This window comes from Prosopis cineraria, unplaced genomic scaffold (assembly GCF_029017545.1).
Source record: "Prosopis cineraria cultivar Desert tree isolate PC_DT_omini unplaced genomic scaffold, ASM2901754v1 PC10, whole genome shotgun sequence".
Classification (NCBI taxonomy): Eukaryota; Viridiplantae; Streptophyta; class Magnoliopsida; order Fabales; family Fabaceae; genus Prosopis; species Prosopis cineraria.
This window is the reverse complement of record NW_026555341.1, coordinates 34,574,873-34,596,577: the sequence shown is the minus strand read 5'-3', so window position 1 is coordinate 34,596,577 and position 21,705 is coordinate 34,574,873. Positions and strand designations below refer to the sequence as shown.

The 21,705-nt window shown below is 30.3% G+C and overlaps 3 protein-coding genes across 3 annotated transcripts; 2 read left to right on the top strand and 1 right to left on the bottom strand.

The window, feature by feature from the left end:
* Positions 1-11: 11 nt before the first annotated feature.
* Positions 12-2,324, top strand: LOC129322887 (universal stress protein A-like protein). Its single transcript, XM_054969339.1, has 4 exons — positions 12-431; positions 642-733; positions 1,572-1,690; positions 2,056-2,324. The coding sequence occupies exons 1-4, from the start codon at positions 242-244 to the stop codon at positions 2,135-2,137; spliced, it is 483 nt and encodes a 160-aa protein (XP_054825314.1). The 5' UTR covers positions 12-241; the 3' UTR covers positions 2,138-2,324.
* An 853-nt stretch (positions 2,325-3,177) lies between these two features.
* LOC129284498 (endonuclease 2) lies at positions 3,178-5,804 on the bottom strand. The gene is made up of 9 exons (XM_054920002.1): positions 5,511-5,804; positions 5,184-5,358; positions 4,831-4,935; positions 4,369-4,424; positions 4,186-4,269; positions 3,951-4,043; positions 3,785-3,852; positions 3,503-3,576; positions 3,178-3,414 (listed from the first exon to the last, which is right to left on the bottom strand). Exons 1-9 carry the CDS (start codon positions 5,622-5,624, stop codon positions 3,320-3,322), a joined length of 864 nt encoding a protein of 287 aa, XP_054775977.1. The 5' UTR covers positions 5,625-5,804; the 3' UTR covers positions 3,178-3,319.
* An 11,471-nt stretch (positions 5,805-17,275) lies between these two features.
* On the top strand, positions 17,276-18,450 carry LOC129323036 (uncharacterized). The gene has a single exon (XM_054969574.1). The coding sequence runs from the start codon at positions 17,351-17,353 to the stop codon at positions 18,302-18,304; it is 954 nt and encodes a 317-aa protein (XP_054825549.1). The 5' UTR covers positions 17,276-17,350; the 3' UTR covers positions 18,305-18,450.
* The last annotated feature ends 3,255 nt before the right edge of the window (positions 18,451-21,705 follow it).

Here is a 21,705-nt window from a genome sequence, read left to right as displayed (position 1 = left end):
TTAACTCATCCAAAACTTCAAAAAAGAACAATAGTTCGATACTCCGAAACAAAATTCGTTCACGGCATGAACGGATTCAGCAACTTCACGAGCAAACTAACGACTTACGACACATCATTCGCAGACAAATAGTTCCTGAGTTTGACAGTTGGGCAAGAATGGTAGATATGTGAGAACCCCACCAGAATTCAAAGACCATATCTCAGAGAAGAAGCTCACGGACACACTCAGAGACACAGAGATGGAAGAAGGTGGAGGAGAGAAGAAGGTGGTGATGGTAGGCATAGATGAAAGCGAATGCAGCAGATACGCTCTGGAATGGGCTCTGCAAAACCTTGCTCATATCCTTTCAGATTCTAAGCTCATCATCTTCTCTGCTCAACCCGTTGACGATTTTGGTTATGCTTATGCTTCCTCCTTCGGTGCTGCCCGTACGTTTCCTTTACTTCTCTCTTCTTCCACACTTCCGAAGTTTTCTCCTTCAATTGAAGATTAAATCATTGTTATTCACAAGTTTATATCATTTATATCAACTGAATTAGATAAATACTTTCATTTTCTTGTGTACAACTAAAATTGAGAGCCTGCTTGTTCCTTCTCCTCTCCAACCTAGTTTCTTACGTTTTCCTTTTGTTTTACAGCTCCCGTGTTGATACAGTCCTTGCAGGAAAACCGAAAGAAGCTCACCCTGGCTTTGTTGCAGAAAGCTAAGGAAATCTGTGCCCAACATGGGGTATGCTCACCCTCTTTTTTTCCCCCTTAATCACATCATTCTGGTGGCATTATAAAGAGAAAATGGTAGAAAATCGTCTAAAATGGTTTGAACATGTACAAAAAAAGCGGTTGGAAGTATCAGTGAGGAAGATTGAATAGACAATTTCGAGTCCTCTGAAGAGTTGGGGAGAAAAACCAAAGAGGACACTCAATGAAGTTAGTGAAAGAGATATTTTGGTTGATAATATATCCAAAGATTTGGTTGTTAACAGAGCACAATAGTGTCTTTCAATCCATATAGTCAACTCTACCTAGTATTATAAGGTTGTTTGTTGTTGTTTATAGTTCTTTATGTATTGGTAGATCCGTTTCTTACTTTCTAATTGTTTTCTTTTTTGCCAATCAAACCCTTGGATAAAAGTGACACCATTTCTTCTTAGGCATTATTACAGACGTGGTTGGTTTCTGCTGTTCCAACGAGTTGCTGTGTCTGTATAAGCCACTTTTACATGATACTACCTCTGGACTTATTTATAAGAAACAAACTAGAGTTAAATTTAACCATTGTTATGCCGTATAAGAGCTCGTGTGCCTTTTGATTTACAACTTTTCCCTTGCTTTGTTTCTGACTGTTGTGGATACTTGAGTTTTCCAAGAATGATGTCCAATGGATGGATGTCAGGCTGATTATATTCTGGTCAAGGAATATTGGAAGTGACATTGTGAATCTTGGATATTGAATTCATGAACTGTGTTCAAGCTTCTAATTCAACATGCCTTGGCTTTAATAAAAAGAGGAGCAAAACCATCTGTGTGCAGTGTATATGAGCATAGGATCTCATGTCTTGTTCCTGTAGATTGATGCAGAGACACTGACAGAAAGTGGAAGTCCTAAAGAAGCAATTTGTGAAGCAGTGGAGAAACTGAAAGTCCAACTACTTGTGCTTGGCAGCCACGGCCGTGGACCACTACAGAGGTTCTCAAACTTCGTTTTGTTTCATTCATTTTTGTCAAGTGTTTGCATAGTTGACAGCGTTCCCGTTAATTTTTGCATAAAAGAAAATTGATGAGGTTTCTGGTAAAAATTGATGAGGATATATCATATCTTCTATGATTATTATATGCTTACATATTCTGCCTATGAAGAGTAGAAAATTTACAGAACTATCAGAAATTCATTCATGCATGAGGGACAGTAATCACATGAGCAAGAAAGAACCTCCAGGAAAAATTATTATACCCTAATATGATGCAATATGAGCTTTTTTCCTATCTAGAAAGCTTGTTATTATTGCATCTTGAGATAGAAAATACTGATGATAATATATCTTGTTGGAACAGGGCGTTTCTGGGAAGCGTTAGCAACTATTGTGCTCATCATGCCAAGTGTCCTGTCCTCGTTGTAAAGAAAAAAGCTTCATGAAGGAGTCAAAAAACTATGAATTGCTATCCATTTTAATGACTAAGATGGGGGACAATGTTTATATTCTGCTTGCCCCTGTAAACTTGAATTACCCAAGTGTGAATTATTTTTCTTGATAATCTCTCTGTATATCCAAGTCAAATTTTTGAAGTCAAATGTATGTGTAGTTCAGTTATTTAGCTTTTAATTCTTCTTAGCTGCAAGAAATGCGTAATGAAGAATCTACTCATTATTAAAAACCAAAACAGAAATATAACAGGTTTGAGTTGCCCACTGTCAAAATTCAAGTCTCAATCTAAAAAGTGACTGGTTACACAAAATATGAGCAACTTTGTTCGTAAAGCCTATTGCACTGTCCTTGTAGTAAAGAAACCATAGTGATATTTTCTGCTAGATTGCCATGCTAGCGTGAGATTCCATGTCTCAATTTTGTCATGCTGGTTCTTATAGGGCATGGCATGACTCTATGTTTAAGTAAGGATGCTCACACTTTTCAGTTTCCATAAAATTTCTATCAGCTTAATGTCAGCTAATCTTGACGCAGATAATAGGGATTGAGCTAAAAAGCATGGACATGTGACTCCTAATTTGAAATATCAATGTGTCATGAACCCATATCGAGGAGTCTTGCAAGTTGAGTGGGATTTATAAGTTCAAGGGACTCTCCACCTAATAAACTAATCTTTTGGGATGAGCTCTCCCTTTAAACTTATGCTCGTTATATTAGTGCTTTTATTAAAAGGTAGGTGTCATAAAAAGGATTACCCATGGAGGGTTTTGACTTGCAAGAAGCTGAGTGAAATGTTGTGGAGTGAAGCCGTCGAGGATCTCGTCTCTTGACAAGGTGGCATTGTCACAAGTCCCACACGGGAGCCTTGCAAGTTGAGTAGGGTTTATTAGTCTTTTGAGATGGGTTTTCTCTTTGGGCTTACGCGCATTACACAATGTGTCATGAGATTTGAGCTTAGAAATGCAAGAAAATTGAGTTTATTAAGTATGCTGGTTCACTAATGTAAAGGAATCAAAGCAAGACAGCTTAATTAACCATGAGAATAATGATAATAGCGATATAAAACATGCATACATATACTGACATTGAGCTAGAAATTTATCATTTCCTAGGATAGGAATCTATAGATCTCCTTCATATTTCAATCGATTACAGCAAAGTAACAAACTATTTCAGCTGAAAATACGATTAAGTGTGGCTGCCAAACGTACTCCTCCTTGAGCTAACCTCAGATTTACTGTTGGCAAACGAGATGAGAAGTAATCATCTGCATAGTTTAATATTTCATGGAAGGGTCAGAGGGGGAAAAAGTTATCACAATAACTATTTAACATTCAAAACCTATCATGGCATACCTCCAAGAACTGAATTTTCAGAGACATCTTTGTATGCCCATTCACATGCTGCTTTGATGCTTTCAGATGCATATCTTAACAGGGAAACAGATGTCAGGATTTCTCATTGTTTTAAAGGTGGTAAATAATAAAAGGAGGCATCAAAATCAAAATAGCAAGATATTTTTTCAGCAGACCAAATCAATCACAAAAACATATAAGTATGTCAGATATCTAATATGTTTGTCTTGTTATAATTTGCTGTCTCCTTATTTTTTATTGATCACGTCTAGTGAAACGTACATATTTGGGCATGTGGTCTTGGTATAATCACAGCTCTCCCAGTCTCCCACTTGATCAGACCATTCTTTCTGTGCCCAAAAAAAAAAATTGGTTAACATCAAACTTTGAATTTTCCCCCTGATTCTGGTTAGAATGATGATGACAGCAAAATCCATTGCAAAACTACCGTAATATTCTTCTTGATTGCATCAATGAAGCCATCCATGTCAGAGTCGTAGAATCTTTGCTCTGCTGTTTCTATTATGCTATCATCCCAAACCTATACGGTACTCAATTAGTTGCCACATGGTATTAATACGTAACTGTTCAAGGAAGTAAAACTTATATATATTAATTTCAGTGAAGGTAAATTTTGAAGGACTGTATATATGGTTAATGAACTAAATGGGAAATGAACTGACATGATGAAGATTTGTCTTTCTAGTGTACCAGTGAACATCGATTGTATTGCCACCCCTGTCTGAAGTAAAGCCCACATGGAGAGGCTGCAAATTAATTATGATCATCAAATTGGTAATTCACATATGAGGATATGGCTGATGAGTGCTTTAAAGATTATATTTTATCGAGATATATGCCCATACCTGATGTATATCTCCCATAAAATGAGAAAGGAAGAGAAGTGCCTGGGTGAGGTTATCTGGTATGGTGATATTATCATCATATTCCAAATAGAAATTTGGTCAGCCAATAGAGAATGGGGGAAAAAATTCTCAAGACTTAGCAAGGGATGGTATTAAAAATCAAGTCAACTTAGTTGGTTGAACTAGTAAATTATTAAATCAATATTCTAACTAGTTCAATGAAATGCTTTGTTCATGGCTGGTTTGATGACAATTTGACTATGGTTTTGACCACTAGCCCTTATTCCAATTCTGTAACTGATTCAATGACCAATCTAGTTTTCAATACCTTATTTAGAGGTGTTTATGAACAAAGTCATCCCATTAGTATACATAGCTCAACTTAATTTTGATTAAAGCTTAACAAAAAGTGTTTAAATTTGAGATTATTGGCATCATATAAGTGTTTAAATCAGTTCTCACATTGTGAATCAGAATCTCTGCCATAGCTGAGGAGCTGGTTGGTGTAATTGTTGATGGCTCCTGCAACACATCTTCCCTTCAGTCCATTCTCATCCTTGCAATCCCCTGAATGAATGTTCAGGGCAAATTGGTTAATACAACACCATATTACCATCATCTCATGCCCTCAAGATTACAAAAGTACTCTCACTCAAATTAGAAACCCAGAAATATCAATCATTAACAAAGTTGCCAAAAGTGCTTGTTGAAAGATTTGGTCAAAAAGCTAAGGCAGTGTCTGAGAAATGCCATAATGCCAGAAACAAATAAGCATAGAAAGTACAAGACAAGAAGAAATAGCAAAAGAATCATACTGGTGTACTGGTAATTGCAAAGGTTGTCAGGAGTATCAATGTAGTGCAAGGCAGATGACCAGGGAAAGATGAACTTAACATGATCTGCCCATGAACATACTCTCCCCAAGTCGTTTTCTGCATATTTTGGCAGCAGATTCTGCACTGCTTCTGCAGCTGCATTGTTCAGCCGAGGCTGTTCAAAATTCAATTGCAAAATAGAAGACTAGTCAAGAATCCCTGGTACAAAATACCACATATACAATCCATACATAACAGCAACACAACGATTATGAAGTAGCAGTGTTTTGAGACAAGAAACTGAGACGCTGAAAGAGAATGAGGTACCTGAGCGATCTTACAGATGATGGCGTGCCCATCTTCTCCCCAGCCTTTGGTGGTCCTTGGAAACAGAAGCACCAGTGAGAGTATGGCCAAAAAGTGGGTTCTGCAAAACTCCATAATCGGTGATTCTATTGAAAATCATACAAAGGTCAATATTTTTGTGAGATTTTATAGGGTAATGAAGATTGATAGTAAGGATTAAGGAAGCAAGAGGGCTAATGTGAACTGTGTGAACGAGAGAATACAGTCACTATGCTTTCGTGAGCCATATAACGTTCGGACGGGAATTATGGAAATGGCTGATTTCAGAATCCCTGTAAATTGAAAACTCCATGATGACCATTATGTCCCTGCAAGTATTTGCAAGATTCAGATTTAATTTGGACAATTTTAATATATATATATATATATATATATATTATTTCAATATATTTTTCAATAAATCAAAATATCATGTTCTTTTATAATATTAGATACATGAATATCTTTCAGTATTTTAGTTTTTTATCCAAACTGTGGCTTAAAAAAGACAAAATAACTATAAAAAGGGAACTTGAATTTTGAGATGTATTTGAGGTAATTAAGCTACTTGATTATTAAGATGATAATTTGAGGAATGCATTGAATTGGATTCTTTGAATATTTGAATGCTAGAAATGACTAACTTGAAATGCAAGTGATGAAAGCCTTCATGCATTGCGAATTAATGGCTTTTGACCGAAACAAGTAAATAGAGTCCTTCTTAACGGAAAGAATTTTTTTAATTAAAAAATCAGTTTGGTTTTTTTTTTTTTTTGGTTTTTTGTTTTTGGACCTTGAATGATAAAACAAAACCAGGCAAAAGCCATAGTTAGGTGTCTTTTTATACGTTCCAATTTTAAGTTACCGTTTTTTTTTTTAAAGAATAAGTCACAATTAATTTCTTTGTCCTGAGTATTAGTCCTTTTCTACGTATCTTCCAAGTTTATATATTTGCTTCTTGCTTCCTCTTCTTCTTCTTCTTCCTTTTTTATCTTGAAATATGCTTGCAATTTCATTCCTTAAAAATTTAAAATATTTTTTTAGGGTTAATGAGCATCTTAAATCTTAAATTACTATGTGAATAGTATCTTAAATCTTAAACTTTTAAAATATGTAAAAAGTTTTCTCAACTTTTATATTCTGAACATTCAAAAATTTTATCATTCAGTTGGAAAAAATAGTCATTACTTTCATAGTTGTAGAGCCCAATCGCACGCTAATATGACACTCATTTTAACATTTAAAAATAATGGTCATTTTTTTCAATTTAACAGCAAGGTTCAAGCACTCTAAATTTATAAGTTAAAAGGAGTTTTTGTAAATTTTAGGAATTCAAAATCCATGAATTATTCATGCAATAATTTAAGGTTTAAGATATTCTTTGACGCTATTTTTTTATACAACTTGAAAAGAATTTATCAAACTTAATTAGAAATAACTCTTCCAATGTATTATGCATTTATACATATCTTTTTTTTTAATTCTATTATAATGCTTATGTATATGACTTTGCCCAATTTTTTTAATAATTTAAATTTAAAATTTTTCATCTAAAATTTTATTCAGAATAATATATTTTTCAGTGAAAACAAAATAATTCATATGTTACACCAGAAAAAAATGCAGTCTAAAAAGAAAATTATGATGATTAGCTTAGTGCTTAAAAAGACATTATTATGGGGGAGCAATTTCCATCACTTCATTAACAGGTGCAACTAAATTCAAAATATTAAATTAATATAATGTTTATGACGATTCAAGTCAGTTACGTAATGTGATAATTGAAATGGTTCAGAAAGGATATGGGTACAAAATGACTAATAAATAAATTATGTACAAATTAAAAATATTTTTGTGTCACGAATTAGTCTCATTGCCTTTGCAAAAACTGCTAGAAAAAGACATCATGGTGAATAAAGTATACGGTACGCATTTTCTATAGTTGCCGTTTGCAACAGAATAAGAATCAAGTAAAATACTGACCAATCAAGTGGAATGAAGCAAGCATATTCCTAAATTTCAAGTCATTAAGTTTATATCCCAATTTTGACCCAAAAATTGAATCGACATTAATAATCAATCTTAACTCTTCATAATAGTTATTATTATAAGAAAAAAAACTGGGTTGACCCTATAATTCAAAAACAAATCATACCATTAATACCATAACTAGTGTGTTTATAGATTACTGATGTTTTGGTAAGATGATAATTATTTCACAAGGAATTTTAAAAATTATTTTTAAAAAAATTACATTAGAATCTCATATAAAAAATTAATTACTATAACATTTATTGATAACTGAATTAAACATCATTAATAATTAATTATAATTAATTTTTTTATGTGAACCTGATTGTAATTCCCTCTTATATCCTCCACCCAAAATAAAAATCTAAGAGTTTGGATGAGATTGAAGATGAAGCCCAATCCCATCTCATTATTGAAATGCTTTTTTATGCCCAAAGAAGATTATTTCGTCTGATGTTGGGCCACCATCCTAATTCACTTTAAGAATACAATGAGCCCTAGGCTTTAGGTGCTTTTTTTTTAATTACATTAAGAGCCCTAAAAATACACATTATTACATTTTGGGCTTAAAAAAATTGATATTGTGCTGTAGGCTTTGGGGCTCTTATTACAATTTTTTTCGCACCAACAATACAATTTTACCCTTAATGAAAAGAAATGAAAATGAATGAATAGAGAGTGATGGGACTAATGACAAATGTGGGAATGCTACTCAGCTGGATGATGCAAAGGTTTTTTAACTCTAATGGCAAGGAATAACTTTTGAGAGACAGATTTCAAAATTCTTCCATCCTAAATAGTGCTTCTAATTATTTCAAAATCTCAGCTGGAGAATTTGAAGGTTTCTCACATTCTGCCTTGCACAAGTTAAATGTTTGGTGAGTTAAGAGTTTAGCTGATGATTTGAAGGTTTCTCACGTTTTAGGTTGCACAAGGTTTATCATTGCTTATATGAGCTAAAGGTTGTTAAACCATTCTTGCTATGAAAGGTTTAGAGTGGATTAGTTGTTGCACACTAATAATAATTGACTTATTCATATTAAACTTTTACATGTAAATTAAATAAAATATGACCTAATATGAAAAAAAATCTGCTGTCAAAAATATTGAAGTATTTATTGTGTAAAAATAAGTTTTGAGTTGTTGTTGTTGAACGTTGAGTTGTGCATTTTATTAAAATTAACCTAATGATAAATTAGAATCACATGAATTTTCAGTTAAAAATATGTAAATATTGTGTTGTGCATAGTGAATATTGTGTTGTATATTATTTGCCTAACTTGAACATTTTATTAGATCTAACTTACTGATAAAATAAAATTGTATGGACTTTTAGGTGAGGATAGATGAACCTTTTGCTGTGCATAATAAATATTGTGTTATACATTATTTGCCTACTTGTGTATTTTGTTAAGTTTAACCTACTGATATAAGCTAAAGGTTGCTGAACCATGAAATTAGTTGTAAAAATTTTAAAGTGAATTAGTTGTTGTACAATAGTGATAGTTGACTTGTTCATATTAAACTTTGACATGTGAATTGAATAAAATATAATTCTCAATGTAAAGAAAATCTATTGTAAAAAACGTTGGAGTATTTGTTGTGTAAAAATAAATTTTAAATTGCTTATGTTGAACTTTGAATTGTGCAAAATAAAAGTTAAGCTTCTGCATATAAATATTTACCTATATTAATTTGTTCATTATAGGTTAATGTAAGAAATTAAAAGTAGTTGTAAAAGAAAAAATTGTTTTGCTTCTTCTACCATGAGGATGAATTTGTGAGGAGTGTTAATAGTTGTATGAATAATTTATAAAAAATAAAATATAAAATAAAATTATTGGTTCGCTAATATTAGGCACCGGCCCACAAGTTGCTTAGGCTTTTGGGTATTAGGCTTTAGGCATTAATTCAAGGTGGGTGCGTAGGGCCAAGAGGCCAGAGACTTGAGCGGTGACAGCGCAAGGGAGCAAGAGACACCATGAGAGTGAGGGGCATTGACACATGTATTGATTTCCAAAAAATTTAGTCTGTCTACTTTTAAAAATTAGGTAAGTGATATCGTTTCCTATTTTATTTTTCTTTTCGATAGTTTTGGAATCCAATAATAAAAGGAAATTTAGAACTAGATAAATGTTTAATTTATTAGGTATTTCTAATTAATTATTGGGATATTAAAAGAGCTAAAAAGATTAGATTAATAGTCTATGTATATTAGTTTTGCTTAAATAATTGACTTTGAGGATTCTAGAGAAAATTTTTAATATCCTGAGAGACTTGAAATAAATAAATAATAATACATTTATGAAGTAATGGGCTAGAAAATTTCTTTAGAAGTTAAAATTTATTTATAAATAAATTTAATGTAAGGATTAGAATTGAATATATGTATTTGGAATAAATTTAAGAGATAAACTTTGAGTCTTTTCACTCTTCTGGAAAAAATTTAAATATGAGGTTTTTATGGAATATATAGAGTCAGAGAATGAACAAAATTTTACGGAAATTAATTTAAGTTAAATGATGAAATAATTTAGAGATTAAATGGGGAATATTGAGAACTGTTAGAGTTAATTTTGAATAAATAATTATATCTACTATTATTATTATTTGTAAAGTAGTGTATGAGTTGATGGTGTTCAGAACATTCCAACATGTTTTTAGCTTTAAAAAAAAGATAACACTGGTTATTCTTTTCACATTGAAAAATTGTTGTTCCATATTATTTTATATATATATATATATATATATATATATAATTGTTATGAGAATATTGTGCCTATTAAGGGCTAGTTTTATTTATTTTGGACTGGAAATAAATGTTTTGAACTATTTAGCATGCTTGTTAGTCTATCTAAAATGTCCATTTGTTATTAATATGTTAAATTTCATTTACTACCTCTTACAATTTTTCAGGTGAGAGTTATAGTAGGTCACAAAGGAAGGCACAAAAGAATTGAGCGGTAACTCAATTATTTTGTATCACGCATGTCCAGTTTATTTTGTTTATTGTCATGGCTTAAGATTGCATATTTAATTTATTTTTTTGCTAACATTTAAGTTATTGTGTTATTGATTTTGGAAATGAGGATGGTATTTTGGCTTTTCTAAAACTACCTTAAAAGAGTGTTTTTTTTTTTTAATTGAAGTGCGGGTTGAGCCAAATTATTTTTATTAAAGTATTTTTTCACCTATTTGATTTTGAGATTAATTATGAAAATGGTTTGTTTTGACTTGAAAGCCTTACTTATTTTATCAGGATCCCATTGTTTATTCATTGAATGGGTTTTATTTAAAATAAGGTATTTCTTTTTAAAATTAAAATGAGGTGTTACAATCATATTTGCACACTTTTTAGATTTGATTTAAAATAATCTCAATCTTACTATTAGATACTTGATTCAACTAGTTAGAAAGTTGCATCAGCTTAATTAAAGATATTGAATTTGGACCCTATTAATAATAGAGCTTCCACTTGAATGGTTCTCATCCTGTCTTGATTGAGATTAGCTTGAATTCCTATTAAATTTTTTAACTTCATGTGGGACAAACTCGAGATATTAGATGTGTCACCCGAAAAAAATAATAATCCTAATCTAAGTAAATCGTATATGAAGTTAAACCTGAATATCTTGCAATTATGAAATAATTTTAGAGATTAAAAGTTATTTTTATTCTTAAAGTGTACATGAAGGGTCACAAATGTCCCTAAACTTAACTATGGTTCAATTTTGTCTCTTAACATTAAAAATTTCTTCCGTCATCACCCTAACATTAAAAACACTTAACATCTGTTAGTTATCAGTGAGTCTCACTATTTTTTAAATATTTTTTATCAAGTTAAAAGTTATTTTTGCCCATCAACTTTTATTTGAAGGGTTATTTTTGCTCTCAATTAAAATATTTTATAATAAAAAATAATATGGGGTCCATAAATGGTCAAACAATGGTAAGAAAATAACAGGGTGATGAAAAAGAAAATTTTTAAAATTGAGGGATAAAATTGATTCATAATTAAATTTAAAGGTATTTGTGACATTTTGTATATAATTTAAGTATAAAAATGATGCTTAATTCTAATTTTAAATATCAACAATTGGGTTTTTTTTTTTGCTCAAAATTAAGACAAATTCAAATGCTAGGTAAAATAAAAGGTAAAAAAACATATCCAAATCATAGGATTATGAAAGGTGGAATTTGATTGCCTTCGTACAAGATCACGAGTTTGAGCTTTGTTAATAAAAAAAAACGTTAATCACGTTGAAAAAATTACCTATAATTAAAGCTCAATAACACTCAAATTTAACCTATAGTACCGTCAAATAATTGTTAAAAAAAAATAGAATCACAAACCCAATACGGCTCAAGAGACAACAAACAACTGACTGTTTCAAATGAAGTGCTTGTTTTGATTTGCGTTCAAAATCAATTAATTATATAAAAATTATGTTTTGATAAAAATTATCAAAACACCTATGTTACATGCTAAAATTAATATGAACTCAAAATCTTATTTTTTTAATATCCAAAAACTCATTATATATACTAACATTAATTATGAATCTAAAACTATGATTTTCTTTAAAATATTCAAACACCTCTTATATGTCTAAATCAATTATGAACAAAAAAAAATAATTTGTAAAATAATTTATATAATGTTTGAATAAATTTTTTGAAATGTATAATTGAAAATCAAGAAGTAGTAGCTGATGAGATAATCATGATTTTAGGTTCATAATTAATTTTAACATGTATGGGCATGTTTAGATATTTTTTAAAAAATTATAATTTTGAGTTCATAATTGATTTTGACATGTATAATAGGTGTTTAGATATTCTTTTTTGAAAGTGTGATTTTGGATCCATAATTAATTTTAATATGTAATATCGGTGTTTGGATATATTTTTACAAAACCATGATTTTACCTTATTTTTAATTTTTCTTTTCAGTGGTAATTAAAATCAATCTTATTAATTAATTTTATAAATCAATTATATACCACATAATACAATAAATTATATTCCAAATCAATCACATTAATTGATTTTTTTCGTAGTCAATTATGCCTAATTAAAATTTAAACACACCTTTTAGGTTTACTTGTAACATGCATGTCAGTCAAGACCCATTTTAGGATCAATATTCACATTTATAACATTTGAAGAAACCGAATGATGTTACATATAGTTTGTGGTTGGGGAATTAGTCAAGAAGTACTAAATCTTCTCAACATGGACTACTAGCCAAAATGAGTGGAGTCTCTTCAGTGATGAGCCTTTTTTATTTGTCAAAAGTTGGTAGGCCTTGTGCCCAAAAATGGTTGCTGTCTGTTTGACTGCTTCAGCGTCTTTAATGGGGCAGGGACCCTATAAATTAGGGAGAATTATCAACAAACATTACTCTAGTTAATAAAAAGTTAACCCACAAATTATAAAATTATAAAATTAAATTTTACTGTTAATATAAAATTTTTATTAGTGAATAATATATAAGTACTCTTTAAATTTAAATTTAGAAGCCCTGATGAGCTCTTACGATTCAACTTAATTTTTCTTTTAAACAAGCATGGGAGAATTATGTACAGTTTCAAACAAAAAAATTGATTACCTACAAATTCTTTGCAATTGTAAATACTGAAGTTTAATATGTAAATATAAAATTTTGATATGTAAATGGACTAAAAATAATAATAAATTTTCTTATTCAAAACCTGATGGTAATTTTCCAGTAAAACTTATAACATGAATTTATGATTCACTAAGGATCAAAGATTGGCTGTATAATGTTTGTATTCGTTTGTGAGTTTTAACCTTCATTAATCTCCACAATTAATCCGTTGTATGTCAAAGACCCAAAAAGAAAAGGATAAATTGTGAATTAAATAATGTAGTCGAATTAGTGGGAATTAAATCATGCCATGACCCCATTGGTAGGAAGCAGTCACTTCAACTTGAAGCAAGTCGTGATCCCTTCAACATATCACGTGCCCTCACTTACGTTCCCAACAAATCTTTTCCCTGCTCTCTCTCACGCATGATCTCCACACCACACTTGTGTTGTTAACGAGGACGGTTTGTCTTTTGCAAAGCCCAGCCCATGCTTTTGTCATAGCATCACCTTAACCTAATGTATATATCATATGCTAATGATACTTTCAATCCCATTAGTTTCTTTTAGTTATTGGTTCAGTCTTTTAAATTTAATTTGTATCTTTTTGGTTTTTTAAGTTTACCTTATCAGTTTAGTCTGTATTATTGTTTAAAGAAGAATTGAAGTGAAAATGTTAAAATTTATTGACATAAATAATACAATATTGAAGAAATGCCGTAGATTAAGTAAAAGAAATGTAATTATTTAGGTAAAAAATAAAATTTAAAAATTTAAAAATAAAAAAAAAACATATTGTAAGGGACTAGATTAATAAAAATTAAATTTATTTGAAAGCTAATTTGTTCTTATTTAACTATGTATATATATGTGTGTGTGTGTGTGTCAAGTCATCTATAAATTTAAACATATTAGATTTATTTGAGATACAATTTGTGTGTTAAAATTTAAAGAACTAATATGATAATTTTAAAAAAATGTAAATGACTAAACTGATAGTAATTAAGATAAACTTGAGAAATCAAAAATTTTATTATTCTTATATAATACCTCCAATGCATCATTTTATTAGATGCTTTAAGAAAAAAATGATTCAGCAGTGAAATTTATTCTAAAATTATTCTTATTTTTCACTTTTTAAATATATTCCTTCTCTTATTAAATTAAAAGTATTTTTAAAAGTTTACATTTGTTTTGAGAAATTAAGATTCCAGACATTATCAAGTTATAAGTATTCGCAGTTTTACGAAAAAGAAAAGAAAAGAAAGAAAGTCTTGTTGTACCTACCTTTATAGACACACATATTATTTAAAATTTAAAAAAGAATATAGAGGTATTTTTTCATTAACATGATTTAATTTATAAACATCACAATATAATCTTGCCACGTGAGCCTGTAAAACCCTCAACTATTCGCTTAAATTATAAGAGCCCCTATCAGAGTAGTTTTTGTTTTTGAGATCCTATACAATGAACGCAAAAATATATATCTAGTTTGTTTATAAATCTATTTTTACCTAAAAGTATTATATTATTAAGCTAATTTTCAACGTCACAAGGGATTTAAAAAATGCTAAATTTGAATGATTTAACTTAGCGTTTTTTTGGCAAAAGGATGTAATTAAACTACCCGCAATTTACAAGTAAACCAGATGAATAAATCAACGATACATTCTTAATTAACAATTAATATAAATAGAAATGAGATTCATTGAAAAAAAAAAGCAGAAACAGCGATTTAAATGTTATAATAAAGAGGAAGAAAACGAAAAATTTAATATTTATTTTATCACTAAAAATTTTACTTTCAATTTCAATGTTATTCTTGAATTTGATGAATTATAAAAAAGTATTAGATAAAATAAATAGTGTCTTAGTAACAACCAACATAATTCCTATTAATATTTGACACTACAATAATGCATGAATGTGCTGTCGCGCAATAACTTTAAAAAATTATGTGAAGTTTTAGTTGAGCAATGATACAGCCCCAAATAATTTTATAATTCTATAATATACCATATGGCTAAGGATTACATACTTTTTTAAGCATAAAAAGTAAACTTTGGCAATAACAAAAAATATTTACCCTAAAATACTGAGAGCAAAGGACAAACAATTTCAACTAAATTACTAGCATATACTTCTTCTATTTAAAAGTATAAAATATATTAAATTTCACCCTTTAATAAATTAGTCATTTATTTTTAAATTAATTTTATTTTTTATATTTATTCTTGTTGTAATAGAATGTTTTACCTTAAAATAAATATAAAATAATTTATTTAATAGGAATATTTTAAAAAAAAATAATTATATCTTGAAAGATTAAAAATATCTTATATTTTTTAATATTTAATTCTCTTAAAAAATGTTTTAAATTTTTAAAGGGAAGAGGTATTATATAAGAGTTGAGATTCAAATATTTAATAACTTATTTCGGTGATAAGAATCCTCACCACTTAGGATGAATTTTAATTGAATAGTGAGAATTACATATTTTGTCCCGTGATAATGATTTTATGTGGCTATGATTTAATGGGAGGCAATCAATCAAACAAACAAACTAAAGATAAGCCTGCACGAAAAGACAAAGAATATATAATTGAAAAGGCCTTCTTCATAATGACAAGAGACTCCCCACGTCATCCATATTGGTGTATACATATCAACAAACTAACCACTATATTTTAAAAGTAATTTTTTCTCATTATAAAATGTGTTTTTTGATTAGTTAACTTTTTTCTCGTTGAATGTTCAATGAATTTTTATTGAGATAAAATATTGTTGCTTGCACAAAAAAAAAACGACAAGTGAAGTAATTGATTTCTCTATCTAAGTTATAAAATATTGAGCGCTGAGACTGTAATTTGTATACTTGATCCTTTTAAAAGTCCATGAGCTATGATCAGAAATTCTTGATAGGTATGTCACCGAAGAGAAAAGATACCGCCGTTGCCAAACTTGTGAAACAACATATAGAAACTGAACAAGAAAAGAAAACACCCAAAAGTAGCATTCCATTAATTTCATAAATTATTAATATTTAATATAATTATTGGCGGAACCATCCAATAATTAATTTTCTTCTGAAAACTTCCTGCAAGTTTTATTTTTTTATTTTTTTTTTCACGGATGAAAATTTATCCATACCCACAGTTATTCTCATTCACAAGCAATCGCAATCCAACAACCTACAGCCCATTTGGAATGTAAATATAAAAAGCGGAAACTTACTTTAATATATAAAAAGTAAAATATACCCTCCGTATGATATGATGCTAAAGTTATGATCACTCAACAGTCAACATCATTGTTACTTTTCTATTTAGAATTTAGAAAGCTAAAATATCATTCTCACTTATAAAATTACTTTTTATTTCGTCCTGTACTGCTTGTAAAACATGCCTATTATATATTTACATTTTTGAGAGTAACATAATTATTTTTATTGCATTTTTAAATAACAAAGACAACAAGACTGTTTCAAAACATTCCATCATAAATAGGCTATGTTGATTGAAAAAGCCACGTTTAGAATATTAAACTCACTAATATAGAAAAAACCTGCTGGATTTTCTCATCTTCGATGTTTAATATATATCTGCAATTCTAGGTAGTCGCATATTTTGCACTCAATAATTTTAGTACAACTTATTAATATATTATGTAGTTTTTATGTTAAATACATTATAAATAATATAAAAATATTTGCTTGATCTTCCTTTCATTTTTCCCATTATTCCAACTGAACAAGCTAAAGAAACAGAACAAGACACTCAACTAAACGTATGAGAATTTCCTTCTCCGACCACAACCACCCAAAACTTAAATAAAACAATAAAAAAAAGGTGAATTTTCCGACTATACCAATTATCTTTTACCACGTGTTGCGATCCCGGTAAGTGATGAGTCAGTATTTCTAACTGCCACAAATTCCAGATGAGCACCTTCTCTGTGGGTCTCATCTCCTACTGCTCATAGTACTCTAAAAAATTATTTCTCCATCATTACACCCAATCAACGTCTTCCACGTGTCTATTCCCTTTGCTTTTCTTCGTTCCGCCATTGTTATTTATTCCCACTTCAGTTCAATCATTTTCCCTCCTGCTTCTGTTCTAGTTGCCCTTTCTTCTCTCTCCTTCTGTCTCTCTCTCTATTTTTTGCTTCCAAAGCAACCATGGAAGTTCTTGTAATTCAGAGATTCAACGATTTTCAGATTGCTTCTTCTTCTCTCGCAGGGATTCAATCTGTTTCCATAGCCTACAATTTCTGTAAATGGAGTGCTGTGATTCTTGCTCTGGTCGCCGCCTTTGGGGGTATCGTCAACAGAATCAAGATTCTCATCCTCAGATTGCTCCACGAGACTCATTCTCTTGCCTCCAGTAATCTTCTCAGCAATCTCGACCTTGATGATTATAGCAGCAGCTCCGACGGCGAGGACGGAAACTACTCGTCACCGTCGACTGTGTCATCGGAGTGCGAAGAAGACGAAGACGAGCAAGCTGTATGCTCGGTATCTTTCCAATGGCGGCGCGTGGATGAAGATTTCCTGGTCAGAGGCTCCGGTTACCAGCTCGACGACCGGTTGCAGAGTGGTAAAGTGAGGCATCGACGACGCCGTAGTATCGGAGAGATTTTTTCACTGTCGGAGATCGCGAACAGCAAGAGCGTGGTGAAGCTTTGGGATAGCATAGGATTTGGGCTGGGATTGGACTTTGACGATTATGAATCCTCTTGCTCCGCTGCCGCCGTCGCTGGAGCCTTGGCGGCCGGCGAAAAAGCATCGATCCCAGCACAGTCTAGCTTGTCTCCAGCGGTTGTCGTTACGGCCGGAGAAAGCGCGTCGAGAAATTTGGCTGTGGCGATTTGGGACATGCGCCTTCGGTGCCGGACGCCGGCTGTGATCGCCGAGTGGGAGGCTAACGAGGGAAGGATCGTAGGCGTAGGATCCGGCGGGGTAGAGAAGGTGTACGTCAAAGATGACGTCCGTTGTGGTGTCACGGTAGGTGATATGAGAAAAGTTACGTCGCCGTTAGGTATGGTGACGGAATCTGACTTGGATACGTGGTGGGATGAGGACGCAGTTATTGTTTCCGGCGAGTCTGACGAGTCAGTTTTGCGGCGGCCGTAAACTGAGACTTTCTGAATTTTCTAATTAATGGAAGATGATGCCTGCTCTAAATAAATTTTATTTGTATAGTTAAATTAAACAATTAATCGTAAATGTATTAAATGGGAAATATTCATGCATAATAATTTATTTTCATTTAAATTTAACTCTAAAGAGAATAATATTGACTCCCGTGTTATATTTTTTGTAAGAAAAGAAAATTATGCAATGAATTCTAAAAAACTTGAGCGAAATTAGAAAACTTTTTGCTTTCGCGCAGTAAAATATTGGAAAATTATAATCTAAGAATTCGTGAAGAGTCTTTATGTCACATGTACTCTTTTGGTACCTGTCTAGAAATGAACTTTTGAGAGAAAAGACATAATTAATCTTAAAATTTAATAATTTAATGAGTTATTATTAATTATATATGATTACTTGTCAAAAAAATAAATATTTATTTATATAAGATCAAAATATATATAATTGTATTATTAATTATAATTAATTTTTAATTTTAAATGAGTTATTAATTACATTTAATTACTTGTCAAAATTAAAATGAATGTCTGTTTATGCAAAATTAATTAATGTAAAATTAAAATTATACTATCAATTATAATCACTTGTTAATTGTTAATTTTGAATAAATAATTATTAATTATATAAAGTTACTAGTCAATGCCAGATTAAATATTTATTTTTGTAAGATCAATACTTATATAATTAAATATGTGCGATCTGTTATTGCAGTCTGTTCATTTACAAATGAATTAGTGTTAATTACATATAATTATTTGTTAAAAGATTCATAAAAACTGAGAAATAATTAGATTTTTTTTTATAAAATCTTAACTTTAAATAAATACATGGTTTCGGAGTCATCAATCGCTTCATAGGCTGCTTGGATGTAACGTTGTTTTTATGTTTTGAAAGATTCTTCGTCCCCTTTCTGTCTCTTCTTCTTCTTCTTTTTAATCAACGCTTTCTGGTCTCTTCAAAAAAGAGCGTTGGAAGGTCGACATAGATGATAAGGTTCAATGATACGCTACTTCTAGTTAACTAGGGAGTTTTTTAAGTAATGAAATGAAATGGAGTGGAACAATGATTGAAAATTTTATATATATATATATATATATATATCATTACTTGAAATTTTTTTTTTAAAAGTAAGTGGAATGATTCGGGATAAGCTTCTATATAAGCCTTACTTACCCATCCATAACTTAATATAAATATAAGATAGAATATCAATTAAGGACCTCTAAAATAATTTAATATTAGACAATGACTTACAACAAATAAACTTTAACAATTGACAATTACAAAATTAAGTTTTGACAAATATTTGAACCGTCCAAGTCTCTATTTGATATTAAATTATTTTAATAGTGCTTCATTCATATTCTCTACAAATACAATTGTTTTAAACTTATCATCATTGTCTCACCCTCTCTGAAGGATAAAAATAAATTAACTCGAGTTAGGTTTTTACCTTTATGATAGGTTAGAGATGTCATGCCCCATCAAATAAGCGTGATTGGCACAAAGGACAGGAAAAAAAACACTCACTTCCTAAGCCTAATAAATAAGTTAAAAATGAAAATATTTAAGAAAATCAATATACTTTAGTTGGAACAAACTATGAGAACTTTTCCCTCAATCTTTAAATAATAAAAATCAAAGAAATGTGTATCTTGCTTATAGTTTTTTTTTCTTTCAAACAACTCTTAACTACAACGAAATCATAAAACAAGTTTACCATAAATTCAACTTTACCATGGCACTTATCACAATTATTCAACAAGGGAATTCTCTTTATAATGTAAATGTAGGAGGTGATACATTTCTATTATCCGAGATACAAATAATTTAATTGGTACATGATAACAAGAGTCATTGTTAAAATAATTAAAATATAAATAACAAATAAAGGAAAAATTAATTTTTTAGTTTTTTAATTTTTAACTTACCTGTAACTCAATTCCTCAACTATGACTCGTTTCGACTTAATCTATCAACTTTTTACTCACTTATAAGTGGAAGAACTGAGTCATAAATAAGCTAAAAGTTGATGGATTGAGTCATAGTGAGTCGTAGCTGAGAAATCAAGTTATAAGTAAACTAAAAGTTGAAAGATTAAAAAATTAATTTTTTTTTCATAAATAAATAACAAATCCAGTTTAATTTCTCAAGACCAGGGCCATACCTTGATAATTTTAAATCCTTAAAACAATAAAGTACATACAAATCAACATGGATGCATGTTTACCAATACAATACTCACATGATATAATAGATAAATGGTATTATTAACATGTGTACGAAAAAAATCTCCAAACTTATTATAACCAAATTTGACTACATTTGTGATATTAAAGATAGAAATAAACAAGCGGTTGAAACATATTTTCGAACTCATTATAGTAACAAAATAGACATTGTAATAGAACTTCTGGAATCAATTTATCCAAAAATTTATAATATGAATCCCTTTTCAAAAATGGAAATTTAGAAGGGGAAAAACAACACTTTTTCTTAAAAATAAGTTCCTTTAGAGGAATTTATATAGCACGAGATTTTTGTCATGAACACACAGTCTATATAGGTAAATCAATAATCAAACATGGTTTAATAGACCATGAAAAATAAACATGAACACATAGTTTACAAAGACAAATAAAAAATTCAATGTGACTTAGAGCCATGAATATTAAGCGTGGCACATAAGTCACGAATAACAGGCGTAGCACATAGGTCACAAATAATAGGCGCAGCTTGATGGCTACATATAATAGGCATGCTATGTTTGGTTCCTCCATAAGTATTCCCACGGATATAAAAAATAACCCTTCAATATATGAAAATTTTTATTTTAAAAGAATCTAAACCACATCCGTAAGTCCTTATTCCCAAACTTTCTTCCATAAACTCTTATGTGCTTGAAAAAAATTCTTTCAGAAATAAAAGGATTCTCATCATTATCTTGATTTCAAATATTCATCAAATAATTGCGACAATTCACTTTCAACTCTGTATCCAAATACTTTCTAAGAACCCTTTTAGTTCGATAAGGCCCTTTTCAGCAATGGATATTAAATAATACTTAATTCTATATAATTCTTTTCTTAAACATTTCATTAAGATTCTCTATAAAATGTAAGAGAATGAAAATATGCATGCTTGACAACTGAAAACATAACGACATTCTAGTTCTAACAAAACCCACAGGGTTCAAGGGCACTCCTCCATGCCTCCGATACTCTACTCTTATAAATTTAATAGCACATATTTAATTACTACTTAATCTTTGCAATGATAACAACTTTATAATATAACCAAGAACAAGACACACACATCTATATATTGTGCTCCCTTTCTCAATGGGAAAAAAAAAAATCATCCTATGGATCTTTCTTTGA

Excerpts from the sequence above, each read along its gene's own strand:
- LOC129322887 (XM_054969339.1), top strand. The coding sequence starts at position 242 with ATGGAAGAAGGTGGAGGAGAGAAGAAGGTGGTGATGGTAGGCATAGAT. Across the intron at positions 432-641 it reads TTCCTCCTTCGGTGCTGCCC|CTCCCGTGTTGATACAGTCC; the intron begins GTACGTTTCCTT and ends TTTGTTTTACAG. Across the intron at positions 734-1,571 it reads AAATCTGTGCCCAACATGGG|ATTGATGCAGAGACACTGAC; the intron begins GTATGCTCACCC and ends TTGTTCCTGTAG.
- LOC129284498 (XM_054920002.1), bottom strand. The coding sequence starts at position 5,624 with ATGGAGTTTTGCAGAACCCACTTTTTGGCCATACTCTCACTGGTGCTT. Across the intron at positions 4,044-4,185 it reads GAAAGACAAATCTTCATCAT|GTTTGGGATGATAGCATAAT; the intron begins GTCAGTTCATTT and ends AGTACCGTATAG. Across the intron at positions 3,853-3,950 it reads CAATCAAGAAGAATATTACG|AAAGAATGGTCTGATCAAGT; the intron begins GTAGTTTTGCAA and ends TTTTGGGCACAG.
- LOC129323036 (XM_054969574.1), top strand. The coding sequence starts at position 17,351 with ATGGAAGTTCTTGTAATTCAGAGATTCAACGATTTTCAGATTGCTTCT.